A 23,473-nucleotide genomic window follows, 5' to 3' on the forward strand; every position below is an offset into this window, starting at 1 on the left:
GTTACTTAAAGTGTGGGTGAGATTAGACAGACTTTGTTGGCAAATGTAAAGGTCACAGCAAGATAAATAAAGCTGAAGATGAGTTATGTGGAGAGAGTTGGAAACCTCTTTTCTGTGATCTAAGATAAAAAAAAAAAGGTAATTTAGGCAAAGAAAACAACAAATCCAAATGATAGGAGCAACCAAAAGAATGCATAGGAGAGAATGAAGCAGAGAGATAAAGCTGGCAAATAAACTGGTTTTGAATTGCATTAAAGAGCCAAAGACAGCCTGAGAAGTCCAGCACATGGAAAACTCAACTCAAGCTGGTGAAGCAGGTCATTACAGTAAATATATGCGAAAAATAAAATGTATGGAATACATTACACAAGTGTACAAATGTAGTTCTCTTTATTTCGAAGGCTGCATGGAATGGAAGCTCTGTAAATCTGTAAATTCAAAATTGGTGATTCCTTAGGAGAGCTGGCAGGTTTTTAGACTTTTTCAAACTAATGTTCTAATCTCCAAATACAGACATCCTAAGAGAAATTTAATCTCTTGCAGCCAGACCCTCCAAATATCAATTTGTCTTATGGACCTTTAGGTGTTTAACATTTTTTTTTTTTTTTTTTTTTTTTACCTTTGCTTTTCCTTCCTATTTTCCTTGAAAATAGAAAATTGCATTTGGCATGGAAATACACAACTCACCAGGGACTGGATTGTCACTTACCTTTATCTGGTAGAGTTGAGAGGCTTAACATATTTTACCTGTTCAAATAAAGCAAGCCTGTATGATATTTATTCCATTGGGTAAGTTCAGAAAAATAGAGGTGTTTTTTTTCAATCTTTGGCTAATCCATTTCCAGGAAATGTTAGGCTCTCCTGAATTGCATTTGGTGGAAGCACTGGCCTTTTGCAGGATATTGTAAGGTCAGGCTAGCTCACCTCCCAATTTTAGAACCCTTATCCAGGCAGGATCTGATAAGCTCATTCATTCTGAGGTATAATTGAACCAAAGGAAAACTAGAGTGGCTTGGTTTTGCGGAAAGAGCCCTCAAGTCTGGATCATAGTCACGAAAGTGTGATTAACCAGCTCTATGCTGTGCGTTTGTGAATTGTGAACGTCATCCGTGAAGTGAGAGAATTGGGCTAGTCCAGCGGTTCTCAACTGGGGTGATGTTGGCACGAACATTACTGGTTGTCGTAACTGGGGATGCCACTGGCTTCTAGTGTGGAGAGGCCAGGAATGCTACTCAACATCCTACAAAGTACAGGACAGTCTCGCACAATGCAGAATTATCCAGCCTGAAATGTCAGTAGTGCTGGAGTTGAGAAATCCTGGACTAGACCATTTCTTGGCTCACTTCCAGCTCCAAGAATACTATGACTAATGAAGCTCAATGCTACCCCTGCCAAGACATTTTAGTTCAACCGACAGTGACTAGGTATCTTCTTTTTGTGCCTTAACTATGAACTTTTCCGTATTTGATTTATACGAAGGAGATAAATAAGCCCCGATTTATGGGATTTCCCACATACCATGTAGCCTCTAGCATACCCTTGTTTGTTAAAGGGCATGCATTTTCATTGGCACCAGGTAATTCAGGAAAGTTATGGCTTCCCCATCTTCCTATACATTTTGCCCTCATTCTTGTATTTCCCCAATTGTTAGGTTTCAGGAGAATCAACTAAAAAATAATTTTTTTTTTTTAAAGAGAAATTTTTGAACATTAGGCAGTCTGTATGAAAAATGCATGCTGTTGGATGAAGTCATTCCTGATCCTGGGCCTTATTACATTTCTGCAAAATGAGAGAATTGTACAAAATACTTCTGATGGTGCCCTCTTACCCTGAAATTCTGTGTTTATGTTTTTAAATACTATTGGAATATAATAATAAATGTTATTATTAAATATTTAAATATTATTGGATGATATTCCTCATCCTTAGATGATTCAAAAAAGGAAGAAAAGGAGCAAGTGTGGCTCAGGTCATAATGTTTGGAGAGATGGAAAGTCTTGTAATCTACTGTGTAGGTCAAAATCATAACAATTAGTCCCTATTCCCTGGTATGTGGTCCCTGCAGTTCTATGGTTTCCTGATGTTCATGATGAATGGTGTTGCTGCTTCCCTCCATGCTCACTCCTTTCTCTCTACTCCCAGCATTCAACCCTTTAACATTTGTGCCAGGCTCTGGAACATATATGGGTGACTGTACGGGAAATCGAGCAGACAGTATTCCTGCCCTCATAAAGCTTAGGTTCTAGTGGATTCTACATATTTTGGACCTTGGTCTCTTTCTGTTAATCTTAACCTTCTCTGTAAACTTCTGTAGTTCCTCATGTGAAACTGTCCACTACACACTCAGGCTACACACACAATGGCCCCTGGTCCTCTGATCCTTTAAGGGACTTACTGTGACTGCTGGTTACTGGAGTCTTTGATTCTTCTGCTTCCTGCAAAGGAGAGAAACCATATGATAGAATGCAATAGAAAGAACATAGATTCTGTGTAAGCCTAGGAACTCTGAACTTCAATTTCACCCTAGAAAAAAAATGGGGCTACTCATCCCATTTCTAATAGTACCCATACTGATACCCATTCATGATTACACAAAACAGTCACTGCAAAAGGGCTTTGGACACTTGAAAGGGAACACACATTTGAAATGTTTATTGTTATCATTTCCTTTAAAATCACTATAATTTTGGAAGGAAAGGTTTGACCCCTTGCTAAAGGGTCACCAAATATGTTCTCCTCCCCCACTGTTACGAGAAATCACAGAAGTCTCTTTTCTATATTGCTTTTTGATTTCTTCAATACAAGTTGCTCCCCTCTACCACATAGATGTCTGGTGTCAACCTAAGACAAGAATTAAACTATGTGTATAGAAAAACATAAAACTCAGCATTTTAACCCTCTAGTGCCCACTGTGATTGATTATGACATATTTTCTCTTTCTTCTCCCTTGAGCACGTTGCCATCACAGTATCTTCCCAGTGGCATCAGCTCTGTGAGGTTTGCTGTTAGACAACCACAAACGCTAAGCCCTAACTATTCCAGAGCCTATCTTGCAAATTGTATTTGAATCATTTAAAAGCCTTTTGGGGTGAAGGGGATTTGAAAAAGCTAAGCATATGCTATCTCTTTTCATACTTCACGTGTTTGCATTTTTTGGTTCAAAGAAGGATTTGAAATAGGTAAGTGTGGCTTTAAGTATGTCTGTTTTTAAAATGCATATGGATTCTTCAGAATTAGGGCTGATAAACAAGAAGTTATGCCATATGTTCAAAATTAAGAGATCTACTTTATCTTGGCTTGATCTTGGTGGAATGTAGATGATTACCATCTCTTCTTGGTAATTTGGGGTTTCTGTGAAGGTATCTGTAAAATGTTGATATGCCTTTGGCTGAAGGAGTCACTGGGTGTGATGTACCTTGTAACTGTTCTTGACTTCAGGAACAGGGCATTGTTTTCAACTTGAAACTGTAGCACAAATGCTATCATTCTGATTTTAAATTGTGATAAGCTCCAGGCAGGAAAGGAAGCTGAAAATAAATGCTGCATTTGAGAGTATGTGTTGTTCTACCAAAGAGGTAGAAGAAGAGAGAAAGGATGGGGTTAAAGGCTCCAGTAATTTCACCTGGTGATGCTGTGAGTTTCCAAAGGCACAAATCTCTACGTGGTATGAAGGGGAACAGCGGGAGCGAAGAGAAAGTGGATTTTCACCCTTTACTTCTAAACCACGGGAAAGGGGGTCACTTTAAAATGCCAGGATGGAATAAAAGAGTCTTAGATGTGCAGGCTTTAATGAAAAGAGCCCATAGTGCCTTAAAATGCCCTTTGGTGTTGCAGTGAAAACAGCTTTTGAAGTTAAATAGTTTGACTTGATGGCTGAGCAGAAAGGAGCCTTTTTTTTCTCTGGTGGAGAATGCAGCCGATATGGCTATCGCATTAATTTTCTGATGTCACTGTCAATACTTAATTCTGCAGCATCTCCAGCTTTCTTAATAAACAGAGCTAAATTAATTTATTCAGTGCATATTGGCTGCAAAATTTTCTCTAATGAACAAAGGTGTTATTTGCTTCATAAATTCTTGTGTTCTTTAAGTTTTTCAGGATATGATATTATAATCAACTAAAATAATTCCTTCTTAAAAATCAAGCTCCTAAGTAAAGCTTATTTTATTTTGAAAAATTTGTCCTAAGTATTTTTATATTAAAAAAGACAATTCTCTAGGGGCGCCTGGGTGGCTCAGTCGTTAAGCGTCTGCCTTTGGCTCAGGTCATGATCCCAGGGTCCTGGGATCGAGCCCCGCATCGGGCTCCCTGCTCGGCGGGAAGCCTGCTTCTCCCTCTCCCACTCCCCCTGCTTCTGTTCCCTCTCTAGCTGTTTCTCTCTCTGTCAAATAAATAAATAAAAAATCTTAAAAAAAAAAAAAGACAATTCTCAAGTAAGTGAAAAGCAGTTTAAAGCATTTTATTTAGAAACAATTGTGGTAACATATCTCACTGATAGAAACATGTATGAGACAATTTTATGATCCCTGTCCTTCCCTCAAAAACTAGAACATTAGAAGATTCATCTATTGGATGCAGAAGCAGGGTAGATGATGTTCATTTCCAGGAATCATTTAGAATAGTGATCTCCAAAGCAGTATCTATCTACCTCAAGATAATTCATTGGGGTGGTGGTGGGGTGCAGGTCAGACATGATAAAGATTTTATTAATGTTTTTTTTTTTTAATATAAAATAGGGTTCCCACACACTATTACCTGTGGGCCAGATCTGGTCCACCACCTGTTCCTATAAATAATATTTTATTGGCACTCAACCATACCTATTCATTATGTATCATCTGAGGCTGTTTTCATGCTACCATGGTAATTGCGACAGAACATCTGGTTTGCAAAGCCTACTATATATCCTAAGTGGACCCTCACAGGAAAAGTTGGCCACCTCCTGACTTAAAATTATAAGAAATACTTTAAGCTTTGCTGATTTATATGGATTTACATCGGTGTCCTTTGTAAGTCCGAGTGCTAGACAGTTACAACTCATATATATTTTAAGTGAGATTTCCTGGTAACGTGTCAGCTCTCCAGTTTGGTGCAGTGAACAGAGAGCCCTCAGCTGGCTATTCCTTAAACCTTTTATCTTTAATCGAAGTTCATGTGCCTAGTCGGACATATGATTTATCACATTAACTATTTTTAATTAAAGTAATCCACATAAAATGAACGAGTGATTTTGTTTTAAAAAAATCTCCTGCAAAATAATCTGGATTGACTATACCACTACTAATATAGGAATAAATAACAAGAAATGGCAGTGATGATGTCATACCTATATCTAGTAAAAGCTTGTTAATAGGCATATTGTTAATTCATTATTCATATTAATATACCTAGCCCTATATTTATAGTTTTGCCTTGAGTTTTAACTAGTAATTGTATTATGGCATCATAAGATATTTACAAAGTAGGCATCCAGGACCTGGTGATGCTGGGCAACTTCAGGAATGTTTAAAGACATGAGGTACTCACTATTATAATGTTTAACATTTTGCTGAAGTCAATGATCAATGTCTTTTCTGAGGAATATTCATAAAGGAAAAATTAAAAACCCAATTTAATTGGAAACATATATATTCTTCCTGTTGCAGAAAACATTGTAAAGTAATACATAGAAAACAATAGAATGGGGGCGCCTGGGTGGCTCAGTCATTAAGCGTCTGCTGTCAGCTTAGGTCATGATCCCAGAGTCCTGGGATTGAGCCCCACATCCGGCTCCCTGCTCAGCGGGAAGCCTACTTCTCCCTCTCACACTCCCCCTGCTTGTGTTCCCTCTCTCACTGTGTCTCTCTCTGCCAAATAAACAAATAAAATCTTAAAAAAAAAAAAGAAAACAATAGAATGATGACTGAAATTCATTCCTTTGTATCAGATACCATTACAAAGTGCATTAAAAACATTCCTGAATATTTAAAACAGGAAGTAGTGAGTAAATTTAAAAAAAAAAATTTTTTTTATTTACTTGACAGACAGAGACACAACAAGAAAGGGAACACAAGCAGGGGGAGTGGGAGAGGGAGAAGCAGGCTCCCGGCGGAGCATGGAGCCGGATGTGGGGCTGGATCCCAGGACTCCGGGATCATGACCTGAGCCAAAGGCAGACGCTTAATGACTGAGCCACCCAGGCACCCTGGAAGTAGTGAGCAAATTATACTCTATTGCAGTTTTATTATACAGTTAGATCAAAATACAGATTTAAAATAGTCTCAGTGTATGGAATTTGTGTTCTACACATGAAATATACAAGTGACATTTTGGGGACTTAAAAGAGAAATAAGTCAGAGAAAATGTATTCTTTAAAGTAAGTGACTTCTTTGTAATAAAATTACAGTTCTATGAGAAAATTGTAAAGGTATAATCAGCAGTAGGATATATAAAATAATTGTGGGTGTGAGGTTGAAGTTACATCAATATCCATAGATAAACTTTGACGACAAGATGTAGATGCACATGCACACACACTGTCTATAGAGAGGGCCTGTTATATAGATTACATTTATATATCATCAAGATTCCTGTATATAGTAATAGAAACATAAAGAAAGATGTGTGTGTGTGTGTGTGTTTGTGTGTGTATCTTTATAATAATGAGATAGAGAAGGACCAAGAATATCTTTTGAATCATTTGGAGGTTCTCAAGTTATTTTCTGGCAAAGTATTTTAAAAAGTAACAAACTTCCAGATGCATTATGACTATTTGGCTTTCCTTGCCACATGTATATTGAGAAATGTGCTTTTCAACAAATTTTTTATTAAAGAGGAAATTCAAAATAAAATTTCTACCTGGAAGAAAAAAAAAAGGTAATGGAACTATTGTCTATTAGAACTTATGAAATACAGTCAAAATAGTCCCTGGAAGAAAACTCATGACTCTATGGTTAATGGATAAATATGAGAATAAAAACAAATGAATTAAATATTTGACTTGGAAAATTTAAGAATAATAAAATCCTGTGCATAAGGAAAGCAAGGGAAATTAATTTGTAAGAATTGACAAAAGAAAACTGGAAAAATTAAATGTAAGGGCAAAACAAAATTGTCAACTTGCAAAAGTCAAAAATTTTCTTCTAATACTCCATTTTCCCCCCACCCCCCAGGAAACTCCTTTAGGGACCGGTAAATATGAGAGGAAACCAAGTAAGACATGGCATAGTGGAAACAGGAGATCGAACATAAGAGATAGGCAAAGAAAATTTCCAAGATGATGGTAAAGAGAATCACAGCCTAACAACTTATACAAAGCATAGAAGACAACTAGCACAGATCAGAACAGGTGCCTCAGGTGACATATAAAGGCTGTCACCACCAAGAATTCTTTCACCTTTGTACCATATTATCAACCAAAGTGATCCTGGCCAGAATTCTTAGCTCTCTATGGCCTGTCCAAGTGCTGATATGATTCTGCTCTCCCCTCCTTGCCGAGTGTCCAGGCTTGACCAACTCCTGAGATATGGAGTTTGGCTACAGAGAGTGTAGAAATATGAAACATTTTCTGTCTGATTGGTTAGGCCTTAGCCCTGCCGGATTCCCCATCTAGGGAACCCTCTGTTGCCCCTGGATTACTACAGTCTTGGCTTCTGACATACTCACAATGGGTTCTTGAACCCTCCCAGAAAAGCTGAAGCCAAAACATTAACCAGGGCCTGTTCTGCTCACCTTTTCCTCTCACCTTTTCCTAAGCACTGTCAACTGTCAATTACAATGCTGCCTTTTTCTTACACAGCTAGTCTTTGTGTTTGCTACTCAGTTTTCAGATTAACCACGTTCCACACTGATTAAGAAATGTAATGAGTTGTTGATAAAATAATGAAATCATTGATTGAGAAATAAAACAAAATTAGAATATATTTCAATCTAAAAGCTATCTTTAACGGGCAAATACTAAAAGTGTTCCCTCCAAGGTGCACAATAATGTGACTGTTATTTAATGATATTAGTGGTAGGGACCAATGGAATTAGACAAAAGAAGGGAATTAAAAATATGAAAACTGGCAAAGAGGAGGTAAATTTATCATACCACTAAGTATTTGATATTTTGGGTGATATACCTGGAGCTTCCAAGAGAATTAACTGGATGACTATTACATCTGTGGGGTAACTCAGTAATGTGTCTTGGTAGGAAATCCAAAGCATTCATGTACTGACATAGAAATATGCCAAAGCTGTTGTTAAGTAGGGGGTGGGGGGGAACACAAACAAATAAGATGCAGAATGTTGCAAATAGGATGTTATCTTTTTTTTAATAATAATGTGTGCTTGTCGTGTGTATGTGTAAAATTATTTGTATTTGTTTGATATGTAAAATAAACAATTGCAGCACAAACAATAAACTAGTTACCATTTCAAAGTACAGAGGCTTATAATCTCTCATTTCTACAAACTTAAAAGATCTAGAATTATAATTTTCTAATCTACTTAAATTTTCTGAGTTTTTTTAAAGTTAGTTTTGAATCTAATGCTTAAAAAAAAAGAAAAGAAAAACATCTACTGATACAGCAAACACATTCAACGTACACTTTAGGAAGCCAATCAGTGGTTGAAAAGTACGTGGTATTGGCAAAATGAATTAAATTTACATTAAAAATATTAAGTGTCAGTTTTAAAGTTGAATTTACTTGCTTGCTAAATATAATTTTGAACAATGTATATTATTTTGTGCTAAATTTCCATTTCACACAAAACCAAATATATTAATTCATTGCTTATGGAGCGAAAAAATGATAGAATACAGTTTTGAACTCACAAAAAATATTATATTCCTCTGAAATTTCAGTCATTAATGCATTAAGCATCTACCATATTATGCATCGTACTTGACTCTGAGGCCACAGAGCTGAATAAAGCAGGTTTCATTTTATAAGATTCATGTCCTGAAGGGTTTTACTATAGGATAATCACTATTGATTTATTTCCTTACATTAAAAACTTTAGAAATATAAGAGGTGATATATCTGCAAAAAAGTGGCCCTGTCTTTCATAGATATATACATATACAGGACCTTTTTGCAGCCTTTTTTTTGTAGGCTCAAGATTTCCCATTGATGTGGCTTTCTTACCCCCATTCCTGGCCTCATCCTGTGGGTCCTACTTCCTCAAAGTCTTTGGCATTCATCCACTTTCCAGGTTAAATACCCCTCCTAGGGAAGGCTTCATTTCCTCTCCTCTCTACACTGCAACTCATCTGTGCGCTCTTTCCAGTTTCTCTCCAAAGCCGCACACTGCCTGGAAATGAAGACCTCATACGTTCTCTCCGGACTCACCTCTCCCTGATCCCTTGCGCATACTCAGCCCAACTTGACAACTTACCGTGCCATGAATTAAGCCAACGCTTTGGCCCCATTGCTTGCACATTGATATCCTCTACAACAGCTTCCCCTGTATCCCCCATTTCTTCCACACTGAATCGCATGCACTCTAAAATCAACTTTTGCTGTCACTGTCCTCTTCAACGAAGACCTTTCTAATCTCATCCTATCACCTTTGGGATGAGCGCTCACCTTCCTCAAACATTTCTCCTCTCAATACTTTCAAAAATAACAACCTTGACACCCTTCAGGAGACCCTGCAGGTGCTTGTTTCATTCTGCAGAAAAGGCTGGAGGAGGGAGACTGACAGGAATTATTGAAAGAGACAAACAATACACCATGAAAGCAGGTGTCTTGCGAGGGGCCCAAGTATGAGCAGAGGTTTCCTTCTTACTAGTAAGAGATTCTAACGTAACGTCTATCATATTTAGACTTAATTCCAAGTGAGCTTGACTTTCGTCCACTAACATGCTCTTTATACCTTTCTTCTCCCCAGGATGTGACAGTTCCTCCCAAGCCTGTTTCTCTCCATCCTTTATATCAGCCTAGACTCTATCCTCCTGCTCAGTCCCTGCTGCCTCCACAGACCCTCTCACATGCTGACTGTCTTACCCCAGGACCCTTCAGTCATTTGTCCTCCTTCTCACTGAGTGATGAACAGGGGAATTCTCATACCCTGTTTAGTGGCAACACATATAATAAGGTGAGAATTCCCTGCTGAGGTGGGAATTGTTCTTTGCTGGGAAGCTTCTTTATGCTTAACTTTTAAAACTTGAGCATAGAGGAAACATATATATTAAGAATCTTAAATATTTGTGTTAAAGCCCATGACCTTACAAAAAGATAGTAATTAACCTTGAGAAGTTATTCAATATTTATTTTTGCTTTCAAAGTCATTTCCTGATTTTCATTCCTCATTGTTTAATGTTCTAACCCCAAGGTGGAAATCCCAAGAAATTTTCCGAAACCTTACAAGATAGCATTATTAATTTATCTTTGAGTCTCAGTTCAATGTTCTTTAAAAAGCTTCTCTAAATTATAGTGCCTTAATGAGGAGGCACTTACTGTTGCAGTCAACGAGCAAAGAAATCCTTAGAATTTCTACAAATATCTGTAAAATAGTATTAACATCTCATTTTATTTTATTTTTTATTTTAGTATTGTTGGCACAATGTTGCATTAGCTTCAGGTGTACAACATAGTGATTCAACAAGTTTATACCTTATGCTATTAACATTTTATTTTAAAATGTGTCTATTTGCCTCATAATATATAGTGATGGGATATGTAAAATGAGGTGTTAATTACCCTAAAGAAAACATAATATTATATATATATCTTATATATTAAATACTTTAATATATTAATATTTTTATTATATTTTTACATTTATGATATAATTTATATATAATTATTTAAATATTTTAATATTTATATAAATTATATATATTTATATATTAAATATATATTTTTAAGTGAAAAAAGTAAAGTTGGCTTTGGAATGCAATCATAAATGTTCTATTAGAAGCAGGCAGTTAATAATACCACATAAGGCTTACAAGTGCCCTTTGTTCTTCTGAGCATTACCATAAGGTCATCCTAGCTATTACAGACTCTCAGATTCTGAAAATTTCACAAAAGAATTGATTAGTTAAACTCAACCTGCAATTAATTTTTTTAACTCAAAATCTAGTTTAAAAACATTTATTTTGCCAGTTCTCTATATCTAATGGAATACACCTTTGTACTTGGAAACCGGTAAAGGCCAGAATCAAAATGTTCTAGAATGTGGTTGTACAATATCCCTTGGGCCCTGAAATGTTTTTTTGAGGAAATGCTCATAAACTCAGTCTAAAGACAGTCGTCTAAAAAATGAACATTATTATGTGAAGAATATTTTATTTTTCATATTTAATAGCATCTATCATGACTGATCAACCTGAATTAAACCTTTAAAATATCCATTTTCTGTAAACAGAATGTTTCTGGGCAAAGTTCAGGATGACAGTCTTATGACTTTTGTTTCTTACTCTTGGATTAGAAAAAAGAAGCATTTCAGGGAAAGTATAACATTTTAAATGATTTTATGTTATTTGAAATTCTTCCTGATTTAATCCTTGCCAACATATATGAAATCCATTTAGCTATTAAATAAAGTTAGTGATTCTGAGAATAACATAACCATATTCTTATAAATTGTCATCTATGAGAGGATTATAATTGTTTTATAAATATCAATTACATTAAGTAGCTTAGTTTTTGAAATTTTGGTGGTACTTTCTAGAACCATTCAGCATTCACAGAGGTTCAAGGATAGAGTCAGTATTTCATCCATATTTTAATCTGTACTTGGTCAGGTTATGAAGAACAATATATAAAAGTGATTTGAGGTTGGACAACTATTTTCAGTTTACACAATCTTCATAATATATTTTGTCTTTCAGAGTCTGAGATTTATTGATACTGAATAAAGAAACATTCATATCAGAAATAATAATAATAGTAATGTAAGATAATATTTCTTAATGGAAGATTCAGAACACTCAATAGTCTTGTACTTAAACTGCTCGCATTAAAATATACAGATTACCCAATTTGATATCTATGTCTACAAACCTTGGGTTATAAATATAGGGCTGGTAGCATATCGGGTTTCAAGACTTGTCTTTTTTTATTTGAAATAGTTTCTTGTCTGAAATTGTAAAACATAATCTGCCATCTAAATTAACTTCTCTCCAATACCCTAACGTCATTGCCAGACATGGTTTATAGCTTTACCTACTAGGCTCATCTCCAAATTCAAATCTTCCTATAATTCCCCCTAGAGAACCACACTGAACTTGACTTAACTATCTTTGATGGTCCCTCATTAACTGGGGCTATAGAAGATGTTTAACAGGTTTTATTATTCTTCTGTTGAATCTGTAGTGTGTGTTCTTGTCTTCTAAATCTTCATCAGACTCTGTGTGTCCTGTACCTTTACCTTAATCCCTACCCTCTTCTCTTACTTTCAAGATAGAGCTCTATCATATGATGTCATATCATATGTGATGATGCTCAGGTACTTTCCTTTCCATCTTGTAATAAATCAGGAGATCCTTTTTTTCTTCAGGTCTCACGAAGGGAGTTATTACTGTTACTTCTTTCTTTAATCCTTCAAAGTAATATAGCCCTATGGTTAAAAGCATGATGTCTCTAGACAGTCAGTCTAAGTTCATTTCTTGACCCCACTCCTTCCAGGTGGTGATTTTGGGTAAGTCATTTAGGCTCTGCATGCCTCCATTTATTCACCTGTAAAAGGAGGATGACAATAGTACCCACCCTACTAGAGTATTACGAGATTAGGATGTAGTAATATGTAAAAAGCAGGTAGGACAGTGCCTGGAACATTACAGGAACCATATAAGAGTTAGATCTTATTATTAATAAGTCTTTCTGGAGTGCCATTCCCAGCATTCTTTTGAATCACTTGTCCTTTTTGTGTTGGACCCCTCCTCTTTGCAGAAACCTCAAAAAAAAAAAAAAAAAAAAGACGGAATGAACTCGTCTCTATCCTTTCCCTTGATAGTGCTGCAAGCCTAGTAATTTCAAGACTTTGTCTCTCTCAAAGTGATCAATAGCCATTATCTCCATTCTCCCTCCATAAACTCATGCTTTAACCCATTCTTGAGAGCATTCTGTCTTTTTGCCTCAACCACTCTATTAAGATTGCTCTCTCAAGGTAAACCGGTTGTCAGCAAACTCAGCTGAATTTCCTCAGTCCTCCGTCTCTTTTATCCCTTGCAACAACTGACACAGTTGATCATGCATTCTTGAATCTCCTCCTCACCTTGCTCTTGGGATCATATGTACTTTCCGACTCCCTGACTGCTCCTTCTTTGTTTTCTTTCTGGACACTTCTTCCTCTTCTCTCTAATGGCCTCCCGTCAGATACTCACCCACTCACAGACTTTTGTGATTACCTTAGTACTGATAATTCTCAAATCCACATTTCCAATTCTGTTTCTCCTCTGAGATCTAGTTTTATATCTTTAGCTGCTCACTTGTCAGTTCCCCTAGGATATCATATTGTCACCTCAAACTCGTCATTCATTTTGCCTCCAACTAGTTCTGTTCTGGCTTTCCTACTTCTGTCATTAATACCACAGTTCTCAGCCCTCAAACTCAAACTTGATTCAGCAATTATGCTTTTTCTGCTTTGTCCTCATAGCTAGTCATTCATCAAATTGAGTGGATTCTTCCTTTGTTATGCCTGTCATGTTGTTATCTCTCACTATTCTTTATTATTATTCTACTTTACTTAAACCAAACGACTTATTTTCCTCCAGGCATGCCTGGGGAATTTTTTACTGTTTAACTTGCTCATGCATTCTCCTCATATAAAATACCTTCCTTCTTTCCACCTTCCTTATGCAAAGCAAACCATTCTCATCCTTTATGACCTAGTCAAATTATCCCTGCTCCTCTGTGAAGTTTTCCCACTCATCAACATTCAAAGTGATGTTTTTCTCCTGTGCCGAGGTATCTCATACATATTACAGGTCATCTTGTATGTGTTTGTTGTGATTATCCTAGTGTCCATGTAGGGTGTGACGTGTTTAATATGATATTTTTCACATTGTAAGCATAGCAATAAATATGTGTTCATGATGACCAAATCCTAAAATGACCCAGGCTATTCACTAGGAGCCCAAAATGCTTGAATATTTGAGATTATTTCCATCTTAAGTAGAAATGAAATAGAGTCAATTTATGGATTTATCAGTACACTGAATCCAGTTTCAGTCAGTTGAGAATCTCCCTTTTTTCTGGGGTTGCATGCAGTTTCCAGTGAGCTCGTGGAATGCTTCAGCATAGCAGCATAGGGGGGTAGGGATGGGGAGGCAGTAGACATCTGATCTTTCTTTGCCATATGTGGGCTCTGGTATCCACCAGGGTATCCTCAGTCCTATCTGGTATATGACCATCAGTCCTATAATACCCTGCTGCATCCTTCTTTCTTCCTCTGCATGGCATGCCCTGATTGACTCTAGGTTAGCTACTTCTGAGCCCCTCAAGCCTCTATGGGGAAACACAGTTACCTCCATGCTGGGAGCAGATCAATTTTTGTGAGGCCCTCTCAAAACCATCAACTTAGATCCTCTACATATCCTTCACCACGCTTCTTTTCCTGCCCCCCTATTTGTAGAAAACTCTAGGAGTCCATCCTTATGAATTTGCCTACCCACTAAAATGTATTTGTAACCCTGAAATCAATACTCACTGCCCTTTTGTGGTCATTTGCGGACATGTGAGAAACAGTGAAATGTGATTGGCCTGTGCATGTGTTCCCAGCTGAGGTGAACAAGGTGATGTTCTGCCTTCTTGTTTGAACTCTCATGCTGTAAGCAATCATTCTTGTCATGGTCCATTAGTACCACATGTTTTGTGTATTTGTGTTTTATCTTGGGGGTTTCACTATTCAAAATGGCCTCTCAGGCATAGTGCTGAAGTTCTGTCTGGTGCTCTAAACACAAGAGGGCTACAATGTGCCTCACAGAGAAAATATACATGTCAGGTAAGCTTCCTTTTGGCATGAGTTACAGGGCTGTTGGCCGGTAGCTTCAATGTTAATGAACCAATGATATATATTAAATAAGGTGTCTTTAAACAGAAAGACACATCTAACAAGACTGTGATTAATTGATGAAAAAGTAATCGGACTCGCAGGAACTTAATCTTATATTTCATCTCGGAGCAATGGTTCAGGACTTGCTAACTCCATGTTTGCAGTGACTTTATAGAACATAACTACTGTAAATAAGGGGAATCAATTGTACCTTTGTTTTGGTTTCGCTGAGAAGAGGATTCATATACAAGTAGTTAATTTGGGAGGTGGTTCCAGAAAACACCAGTGAAGGAAGTGGGGAACTGGAGAAGGTATCTAATAAAGGGCAAGTCACCAGGTGGGAAATTAGAGCTTGAGTTTACTGGGGAATTCTAGGAGTCAATGCGGACAAGTCAGAGTTAGGCAATTTGAGGTGGGGCGCGGGGAATCCTGCTAGCCTTTATTTGAGGGCTGTGCTTGGGGGAGAGGAACTTTCATCCCCAGAAAGAGCCCTCAGGCAAAGAGGAGCCTTGTGAAATTCACAGGCTGGTAGTTAAATGTCAAGGCCTGAGATGACATAGGCAGGACAGTAATTTGTATTATATCTATTCACAACTTCTATGTTTATGATCTAAATTTGAGGTTCAGGATCCTGCAAATCAAAACTTGGGCTAGCAGAGCGCAGGAGAATTTTTTTTATTTTGGACATATTATGCCCTGGGCCATGTATAATGCCTGAAACAATAAAGGGTACAGAGGAATTACAAGTCTGGGTGTGGGTGTGTGTGTGTATTGTGGGGGGTTACGATTTTAAAATTGTGTCTCATCTGGAGTCATTTTGATGTAAGAACGATGTTAGGGTTTGAAGCCGATGGCCAAGAAAGAATTCTTGAGATGCCTTTGGTGCAAAAAGTGTTTTTTTTTTTTTTTTTTAAAGATTTTATTTATTTATTTGACAGAGAAAGACACAGCGAGAGAGGGAACACAAACGGGGAGTGGGAGAGGGAGAAGCAGACTCCCTGCCGAGCAGGGAGCCCGATGCGGGACTCGATCCCGGGACTCCAGGATCATGACCTGAGCCGAAGGCAGTCGCTTAACCAACTGAGCCACCCAGGCGCCCAAAAAGTGGTTTTCTTAAAGCACAGAGACAGAATGCATAAGCAGAAAGAACTGCACTGGGGTCATGAGGAGTGGTACATTATATACTTTCAAATCAGGAAGGGGTTAGAGATAGTGTAAGTCTCTAAGGACTTTTGGAAGCAAGGTTTCCAGGACCTTGAGAGGGCTAGCTATTGTTAGGAAAATGTCATTTATTACCGTCTAATAAAACTTTAGTCATGAGACCCTTCAGATGTATATCAGTGGGCCATATGCTTGGGGGATGATTGCCAACATGTATCTTTGGTGGGGTAGAGATAAAGGAAGTTTCCAAAGGAATTTTTACATGTTAAAGTAGACTCTCAGGATTCTAGGGGTCAGGCTAGGATTGTCTTTTGCCCTTAGCACAGCATTAACATGGAGATAGCTGAGTTCCTAGAGGAATGTCACTTTGCCTGTTTCAAGGACTTGTCAATGGGCTCTAAGTAGTAAGGAAATTAAATAATTTTTCTTCTGCCTTTGTTTCCCACATCAATTTTACCAATTTCCCCCCCCCATTTTGTAATTCATATAGAAATGTTTATCTTCAAAGTTAATAAAGTACCATGCACAACATACCTGTCAGTGTCTAGGTCAAAGACTAGTGGATCCACCCTCTGTTTTTGAGAATTCAGTTCATTTGGAAAGATTCTTTTTCCTAAGCACCACTTAGATGTTGCCACAGGAGTCTCAGCTACTTACTGTCCTGGCCACAGGTAAGGAGACAAACCTGCATGTAACGTGCAGAAGTGAAAGTTGATCTCCCTCCATAACCTTTTTTTCTTTCCTGCATCCTCTGCCTCATTTCTTCTGTCTCGTACTCCCATCATCTCTGAGGCACAGCTGTCTTTTTAAGTCAAACCCAAATTCCAGTTCTTCTGGCTTACTTTCACTTTCCCACTGAAGCATTCAGCTTTCTGTACTTTTTCCTCTTTTCTTATCCCAGCTACATTTTCTACCTTGTATTTAGCACAACCACAGGCCAGGTGGACCGGATGTTCTCTCTACTGTTTTCTCCCCCGAGTCTCTATTCCGCCTGATTTGCACCAGCAACAAACAAGAAAACCCACACCAGGCCTATGAATAGGGCCAAGAGGAGGGAGAAGTAAGCCTTCACAGACGGGGCTGACTTCTGATGTGCTGGCAGGAGCAAGGCTGGGATTTCCTACTCAGAAGGCTCTATTTACAGTGAAAGCTTGTGAGGTTGTATGCGTAAGAATAGCATCTTTATAGACAGAGAGACTGCTTTGAATCCCCAGGAGAACACTGACAGCCATTCTGAGGACATCTTCTCTTTCAGTTTTCAAAAAATTACATTATTCGGAGGCCTTATTTGTGACGGTGCCATTTTTATTTCACTTTCGGTTTCTAAAATGCATTATCCTTGTGCCTTGTTTGCAGCCATTTACCATGTTCTTGTATTTCTAGTCTGCTCCTGTCTCATCCAAGAGATAAGTGTGGCCGGTTTCTTTACATAGGAATCCTCCCATTGGCTCCGCTGCCATTAAATTCTACTGTATATTTTCTACGCAAGCATTGGGGCTACCTAGCTTTTTCTAACATGTTCAATTTAAGTATTATCTCTGGAGTAGACCTTTGAAAAATAGCTTTCACCCACGAGCAGGAGAGAGTTAATTATTTATCTCCCACCTCCATTCTTCCTGCCTGGAACCCCTCCAGCCCTGATCACTCCCATTTGCAGATCCCAGGCTGTGATCAGGAGGACTAGAGGTCAGGGCAAGACTTTAGTAGGACTTTCATGGAGAGAGGTAAACGTATATTCCCTGTGTAAGACGACCTGAGTTCTGATCTGTCCTGGACATTTTTGTAAAAGTGTATCCATATGTGTTTTTCCACTGTTTTGGGGAAAAAAATTTACTTTTAAAAATAGTTTTTTGAAAACAAATATTTTATAGATCTACCAATGTTAACAAACCACTTGGTAATACATATTTTAATATTATATGATTTCAATTATTTCCGTGCCCCTTGTCCTTATTAAAGTGTCCAGTTTGATCAGTGAAGTAGACTTATAGTTGCTTTACCCATAGTGAAATGCAACAAAGGTTCATCCACAGCCTCTATTGCTGAATTAATTTTGTTGAATAAATTCTTTTATGTCCATGTTTAGAAAAGTAACCCAAACTCTTGCTTTAGTTTCCTTATTTATAAAATAGCAATAAAAATTGAATCTTTAGGTGTGCCTGGCTGGCTCAGTGGGTCGAGCATGAAGCTGTTGATCACCAGGTCCTGAGTTCAAGCCCCACTTGGGTGCAGAGATTACTTAAGGAAATTAAAAAAAAAAAAAATGTTAAAAAAAGTAGAATCTCTATCATAGGCTTTTTACCAAGATCGAGTGAAACTTTCATGTTCCAACTTAAGTACCCAGTTTTCTATATTTTTCAGCATGTTATCTGTTTGTAGAATTTTGGTGCTGGAGTGAAGAAGCAGTCCATAGATATAACTAGGAGAACCTTAATCTCATCTGAAATGGCTTTGTTCCTTTTATTACAACGTATTCATTCCTTTCATGCTTTCAAATTTATTCACATATGTATTTGCTTTACCTCTGATTTCTCACTCCCCTTTCCTTTCTCCCCATAGTCAACTATACTATTTTTTCATCTGTTTGAATATTTTCTTCCAAATGTTGCATTATTATTTTGTGTACATATAATTTCATTTACAGAAGTGATTTTGTTAACACACACTTCACTCTTTTTCCGTGGATTTATTTTTCCTCTGGAATAGTAGGATATTGCACTTGGTTCTAAAACTTTTACTTTAGGACCAAAACTGGGCTCATTTCATGAGAATTACATGGGGAGCTTTAGAAAAATGCAGATTCCTGAGACTCACTTAAAACTCCTCAACTCATAACTTCACTGGACTGGATGATCTTAAAAGTTTTTACCTCCTCGGGGCCCCTGGGTGGCTCAGTCCGTTGAGCATCTGCCTTTGGCTCAGGTCATGATCCCAGGGTCCTGGGATCCAGCCCTGAGTTCCTGGGGTCAAGCCTTCCCCCCACCTCCCATCATAGGCTTAGGCTCCCTGCTCAGCCCAATGTCTGTTTCTCCCTTTCCCTCTGCCCCTCTGCCCACTTGTGCACTCTCTCTCTCTCTCTCCTAAATAAATAAGATCTTAAAGTTTTTACCTCTTCAAAGCTTTCTCATTGGTAGCAAATGTTTCCTCTTTTGTCTTTTAAATTCTGTAATGATTTAGCAAGAAAATAAACTTCATTATGAAAAATAAATTAACAAAGAAAAATTATACTGACATTAAAAAGTACTTGATTATATTTGGTGATTTCTCATATAAAACTTTTTCAAGTAAAGGGAAACACAAGTATTAAATGGTATATATAGTATCTTAGGTCACAGGTTTTTTGTTTTTTTTTCCCCTTAATTAAAAAAAAGTCATAAAATGTTAGGTTGAGTTCTTAATTAAAATTATTCCCATGTGCTTGTAACATTTACAATTGGTCTGAGTGTTTATATATCCAGCATTCATGGACTTATTGAATCAGAAAGTACATTTTTTTTCCAGTACACTACTTCGATTATTAAGTCATTTCTCTTTGAAAAAGTACCGAAGCTGCCAACATGTACTTTCTTATGATTTACTTTTTAAGAAATTAAAGTGCCTTTTTCATAAAATGAGATTTTAGAACATACCAATCCTTTATATTAGAATTATGTTTTTGCTAAGGAAGCTGAAACATTTAACTTGAAATGTATCTTATCTTTACAATACGTCAACAGAGTATTTACTGAGGGGTTTTTATGAGCCTCTTTTGCAAGCAGCTGCTCCTGAGATTATAGATTAAGAATAAAGAGGAAATATAACTTGTCTGCAATGACAAAGTGAGAGGAAAGTGAGCACAATGGAGATATTTTCAGTCCAATTCCATCCATTATTTGTGTTTTCTAGGTAAAGGGTCACTCCACTTATAATAAGCCAAGGACAAGACGTCTGTTAGAATAGTGTGGGGACCATTTTAGCCATATGTATGATGAATGAGAAATACACAGTTTAGGGAATGGGGAGGGTGGAACCCCTAAATGTAATAGTGAACTCACTGGGAGATTTGAGCTCTATTGTCTTTTGTTTTCACATCATGGAGTATTGGGGGTTGGCAATGGACTCTGGAACCTCTGATGAGGTTTCCTGGTGGTGAGGTACTATATGAATGAGCTAGGAAGACAGAAGAAAGTATATCCAGGATCAGTAGGTAGGAAGGTTTCCACCATAAACTGGCTTTAGCCTATTCCTAGGTCATGAGCATACATCCTTTAAGGCTTTTGGAGAGCTCACCCTATAAAGGTTGGCTTTTCTCACTTTGTTTTTCTCCATTTGTTCTCCTCCTTATTTATTTTCAAATTTAGTCTATTTGTAAAGTTTGTATTATTTCCATTATTGGGAATATCTTAACTGGTAGTATCATTGCATGGCTACTCAGAAAATCGACTCTCTGAATCTACAGAAATGCAATAAATGAATTAACTTTTTAATATTATAGGCGTGTTTCCAACGTGGGTTAGCTCATCTGAAAGGAGAATTTTTTTTCTTTTTGAGGTTTCTTCTGATATTTTAACAGAGATTAATCAACAGAAGTTATGGCAGATTGTGATTTAGCTGGAGAAGGGAAAATATAAAGTATTCTAAACTTCACCTACTGGTTCAAAGGCTGAGAGGGCTTTGAAATTTAAAAAAATTGTTTTTCTAATGTAAGCTGTAAATATTTGGATCTAAAGATGTGAAAACTCTTTTACAGATGTATTTCAAGAATAAAGCAACACTCCTTTGAGATAAGCAGTTTACAATTGCACATAGCTTCAAAATGAGAAAATGAACACCAAGTTAAGTAGTTTGGTTCAAGGTTACAAAACCCTTGTCTAACTAACGGCCCAATTCCCTACCAGTAACAAGAAGCATAGACTTTGCTACTTTTTATTCCAACATGAAGTCTTGGAACCCTGGAGCCCGGAAGTTGATATATTTAACAAATGTATTTATTTCACAAAGATTTACTAAGTATCCCTTAGGTGTCTCTGCTGGCCTTCCTCTGAAATCAGGTACAGGGAAATGTAAGGGGCCTTGGCCAGCTATATTCTTCTCTACTTTGGAAAAGCAGAAATTAAATATGCAAAAAAAATCCATTACTTAATGATAATTGTGGCAACTGCCATGTAGAAGACAACTGAGTAGTTATGAGTTATAGAAGTCCTGATGTATCTGATGAATCAGGAAGGACTTCATGAGGCCATGATGTCTGAGCCAAGGTCTGAAAAGAAGCTATTTGGGGGCCTGCTGTCCACTCCAGTGAGAGGGAGTAGCAGCAGGAAGCTTGTCAGGTGGGAAAGAAAAGGGACAGGACAAGCAGGAGCAAATGAAAGCAGGCAAGCAGGCCAGAGTATTGAAGAAGCAAGTGGGACCGGGAACTACCATTTGAAGTTAGCAAGAAGTAAGACTGCCAGACAGCTTTGCATCCCTGGGGGCCCTGGGTTAGCAGGATTTGTGAGAAGAAAGCAGGGTGTGAGTTGAGGGGTCACAGACATTTTGTAAGAAAGAAATTCATATTTGGAAAAAGTCGGCAAACATTCCAGTTTATTTTTATTTTATTACTTTTTAAATTTAATGTTTTAAAATGTATATTTTAAATTCTGGTATGATTAGCATACAGTGTTGTATTAGTTTTGGGTGTGCACTATAGTGATTCAACAACTCTATACACTGCTTGGTGCTCCTCATGGTTAAGTGGACTCTTAATCCCCTTCACCTGTTTCACCCATCCCCCACCAACCTCCCCTCCAGCGACCACCAGTTCTCTAATTTTGAGAGTCTGGGTTTTTTGTTTGTCTCGTTTTTTTCTTTGTTTTGTGTCTTAAATTCCACATATGAGTGAATTTATATGGTATTTATCTTTCTCCAACTAATTTCACTTAGAATTATACCCTCTAGATCCAACCGTGTTGTCGCAAGTAACATGCCACTCACTTCACAGACAGCATTTCATTTACATTTCAAAACAGTCAGAAAGTAGGTTTTAATCTCTTTATTTCACATACAAAGAAACTGAGGCTCAGAGAGTGTAAATAATTTGTCCGTGATTCCAGCAAACTAGCTTCAAAGCTGGTGCTTAAAATCAAAGAAATAGCATCACCACCTTCGCCAACTGCCACCATCCTGGAATCACAGACTTGTGTCTGGTCCAGCAACAATGCCTTATAGGCCAGGACTGGAACTAACCTCGCTGAGGTCATCCGACTTCCTTCAGTTGACAGATGAGGAAACCGGAGACTGACGATGCAAAGTGACACACCCAAGAGCACGGTTGTGAGTTACGGGAAGAGCCTGGGTTTATCATGAAGTCCTCAGTGCTCCTCACCTTGCAACCCCAGGCTGCAGCCATTTTCTGCAGCCACGGTTCCAAAGGTTAGTGGTTAAGAGAACCACTGTACGTCTAACACTTTGACAGACTGGCAGCCACATTTACTGAAAGAAGTCATCTTGGATTTTGGACTCAAAACTTCCTTTTCTCCTCTTCATTAATAATAACTGTTTTTGTTCCATCGACATAATTAGAAATCCTTCTGTGTGAATAAACCAAGGTAATTTATTTTCTATCATCACAGAGATAAACCACCTGGCTCTCAATTCTGAAACTCTTCTGACAACTTTGGGAGTTCATGGGAATTAGATAACTGTTCGGGTACTGTAGAATAGAGAACCTTTGAGGTGGGTGGAATAGGAGAAAAAGCCAACTCAGAATTGGTTTTTAATGTTTTTGGATTTTTCGGGAAACCAAAACAGGGGCACTGTTTACCTATGCCAAATTGTTTTCAGAATGGATGATTTGTATAATATGTTCATAAAGGACATTCTGTTCAAAATGGGTAAATGCAAATTAATTGGGCTTTTGACATTAAAAAATGAATGCCGGTGAGTAGATATTTTTAAGAGAAGCAATTCTGAAAACTGAAGTATCAATCATATTCTGTTGGGTTCTCCACTAGAGGGCAAAAAGAACATTTCAACACAATAGATGCCTTAATGACAGGCTGGCATTTGAAACCAGCCATGGTTCAGGTTATCTAATTGCCAGTCAGCATTCTTAAAATGTACTTAATGTAATCACAAACAGTTGACTTTTAGATTTCTTCCAGGAAACCGAGAACAATCAGTTTTTATATGCCTGTCCCTGAGCTCATTTGTTGTCACCTAGCTGAAATTTTTCATTATAACACTTTTAATAAGATCATTTGCAAAATTACGAATTTGCTAATTGGAAAGAAATGTGCAGTAGGAGGCAGGGTGCATGGCATTTTTTAGTGAAGAAAAGTATACTTGGAGAACGATGATTTTTAAAGCTCTTGTAAAATAACATTCT

The 23,473-nt window shown here is 37.5% G+C and overlaps 1 protein-coding gene across 11 annotated transcripts in view; it reads left to right on the forward strand.

The window, feature by feature from the left end:
• The window catches only part of MLIP (muscular LMNA interacting protein), a 250,970-nt gene that overhangs the window by 205,882 nt on the left and 21,615 nt on the right, over positions 1-23,473 (forward strand). For 9 of the 11 annotated variants that reach the window (XM_034991716.1, XM_034991710.1, XM_034991709.1 and 6 more), the window contains one exon: positions 9,856-10,062. The exons of the other annotated variants lie outside the window; for them this stretch is intronic. In XM_034991716.1, coding sequence (XP_034847607.1) covers positions 9,856-10,062 — 207 coding nt within the window. The remainder of the gene's footprint in view (positions 1-9,855; positions 10,063-23,473) is intronic. 11 annotated transcript variants of the gene reach the window in all.

The sequence above is a fragment of the Mirounga leonina genome, unplaced genomic scaffold, assembly GCF_011800145.1.
Source record: "Mirounga leonina isolate KUSES-001 unplaced genomic scaffold, KU_Mleo_1.0 Mir_53, whole genome shotgun sequence".
NCBI lineage: Eukaryota > Metazoa > Chordata > Mammalia > Carnivora > Phocidae > Mirounga > Mirounga leonina.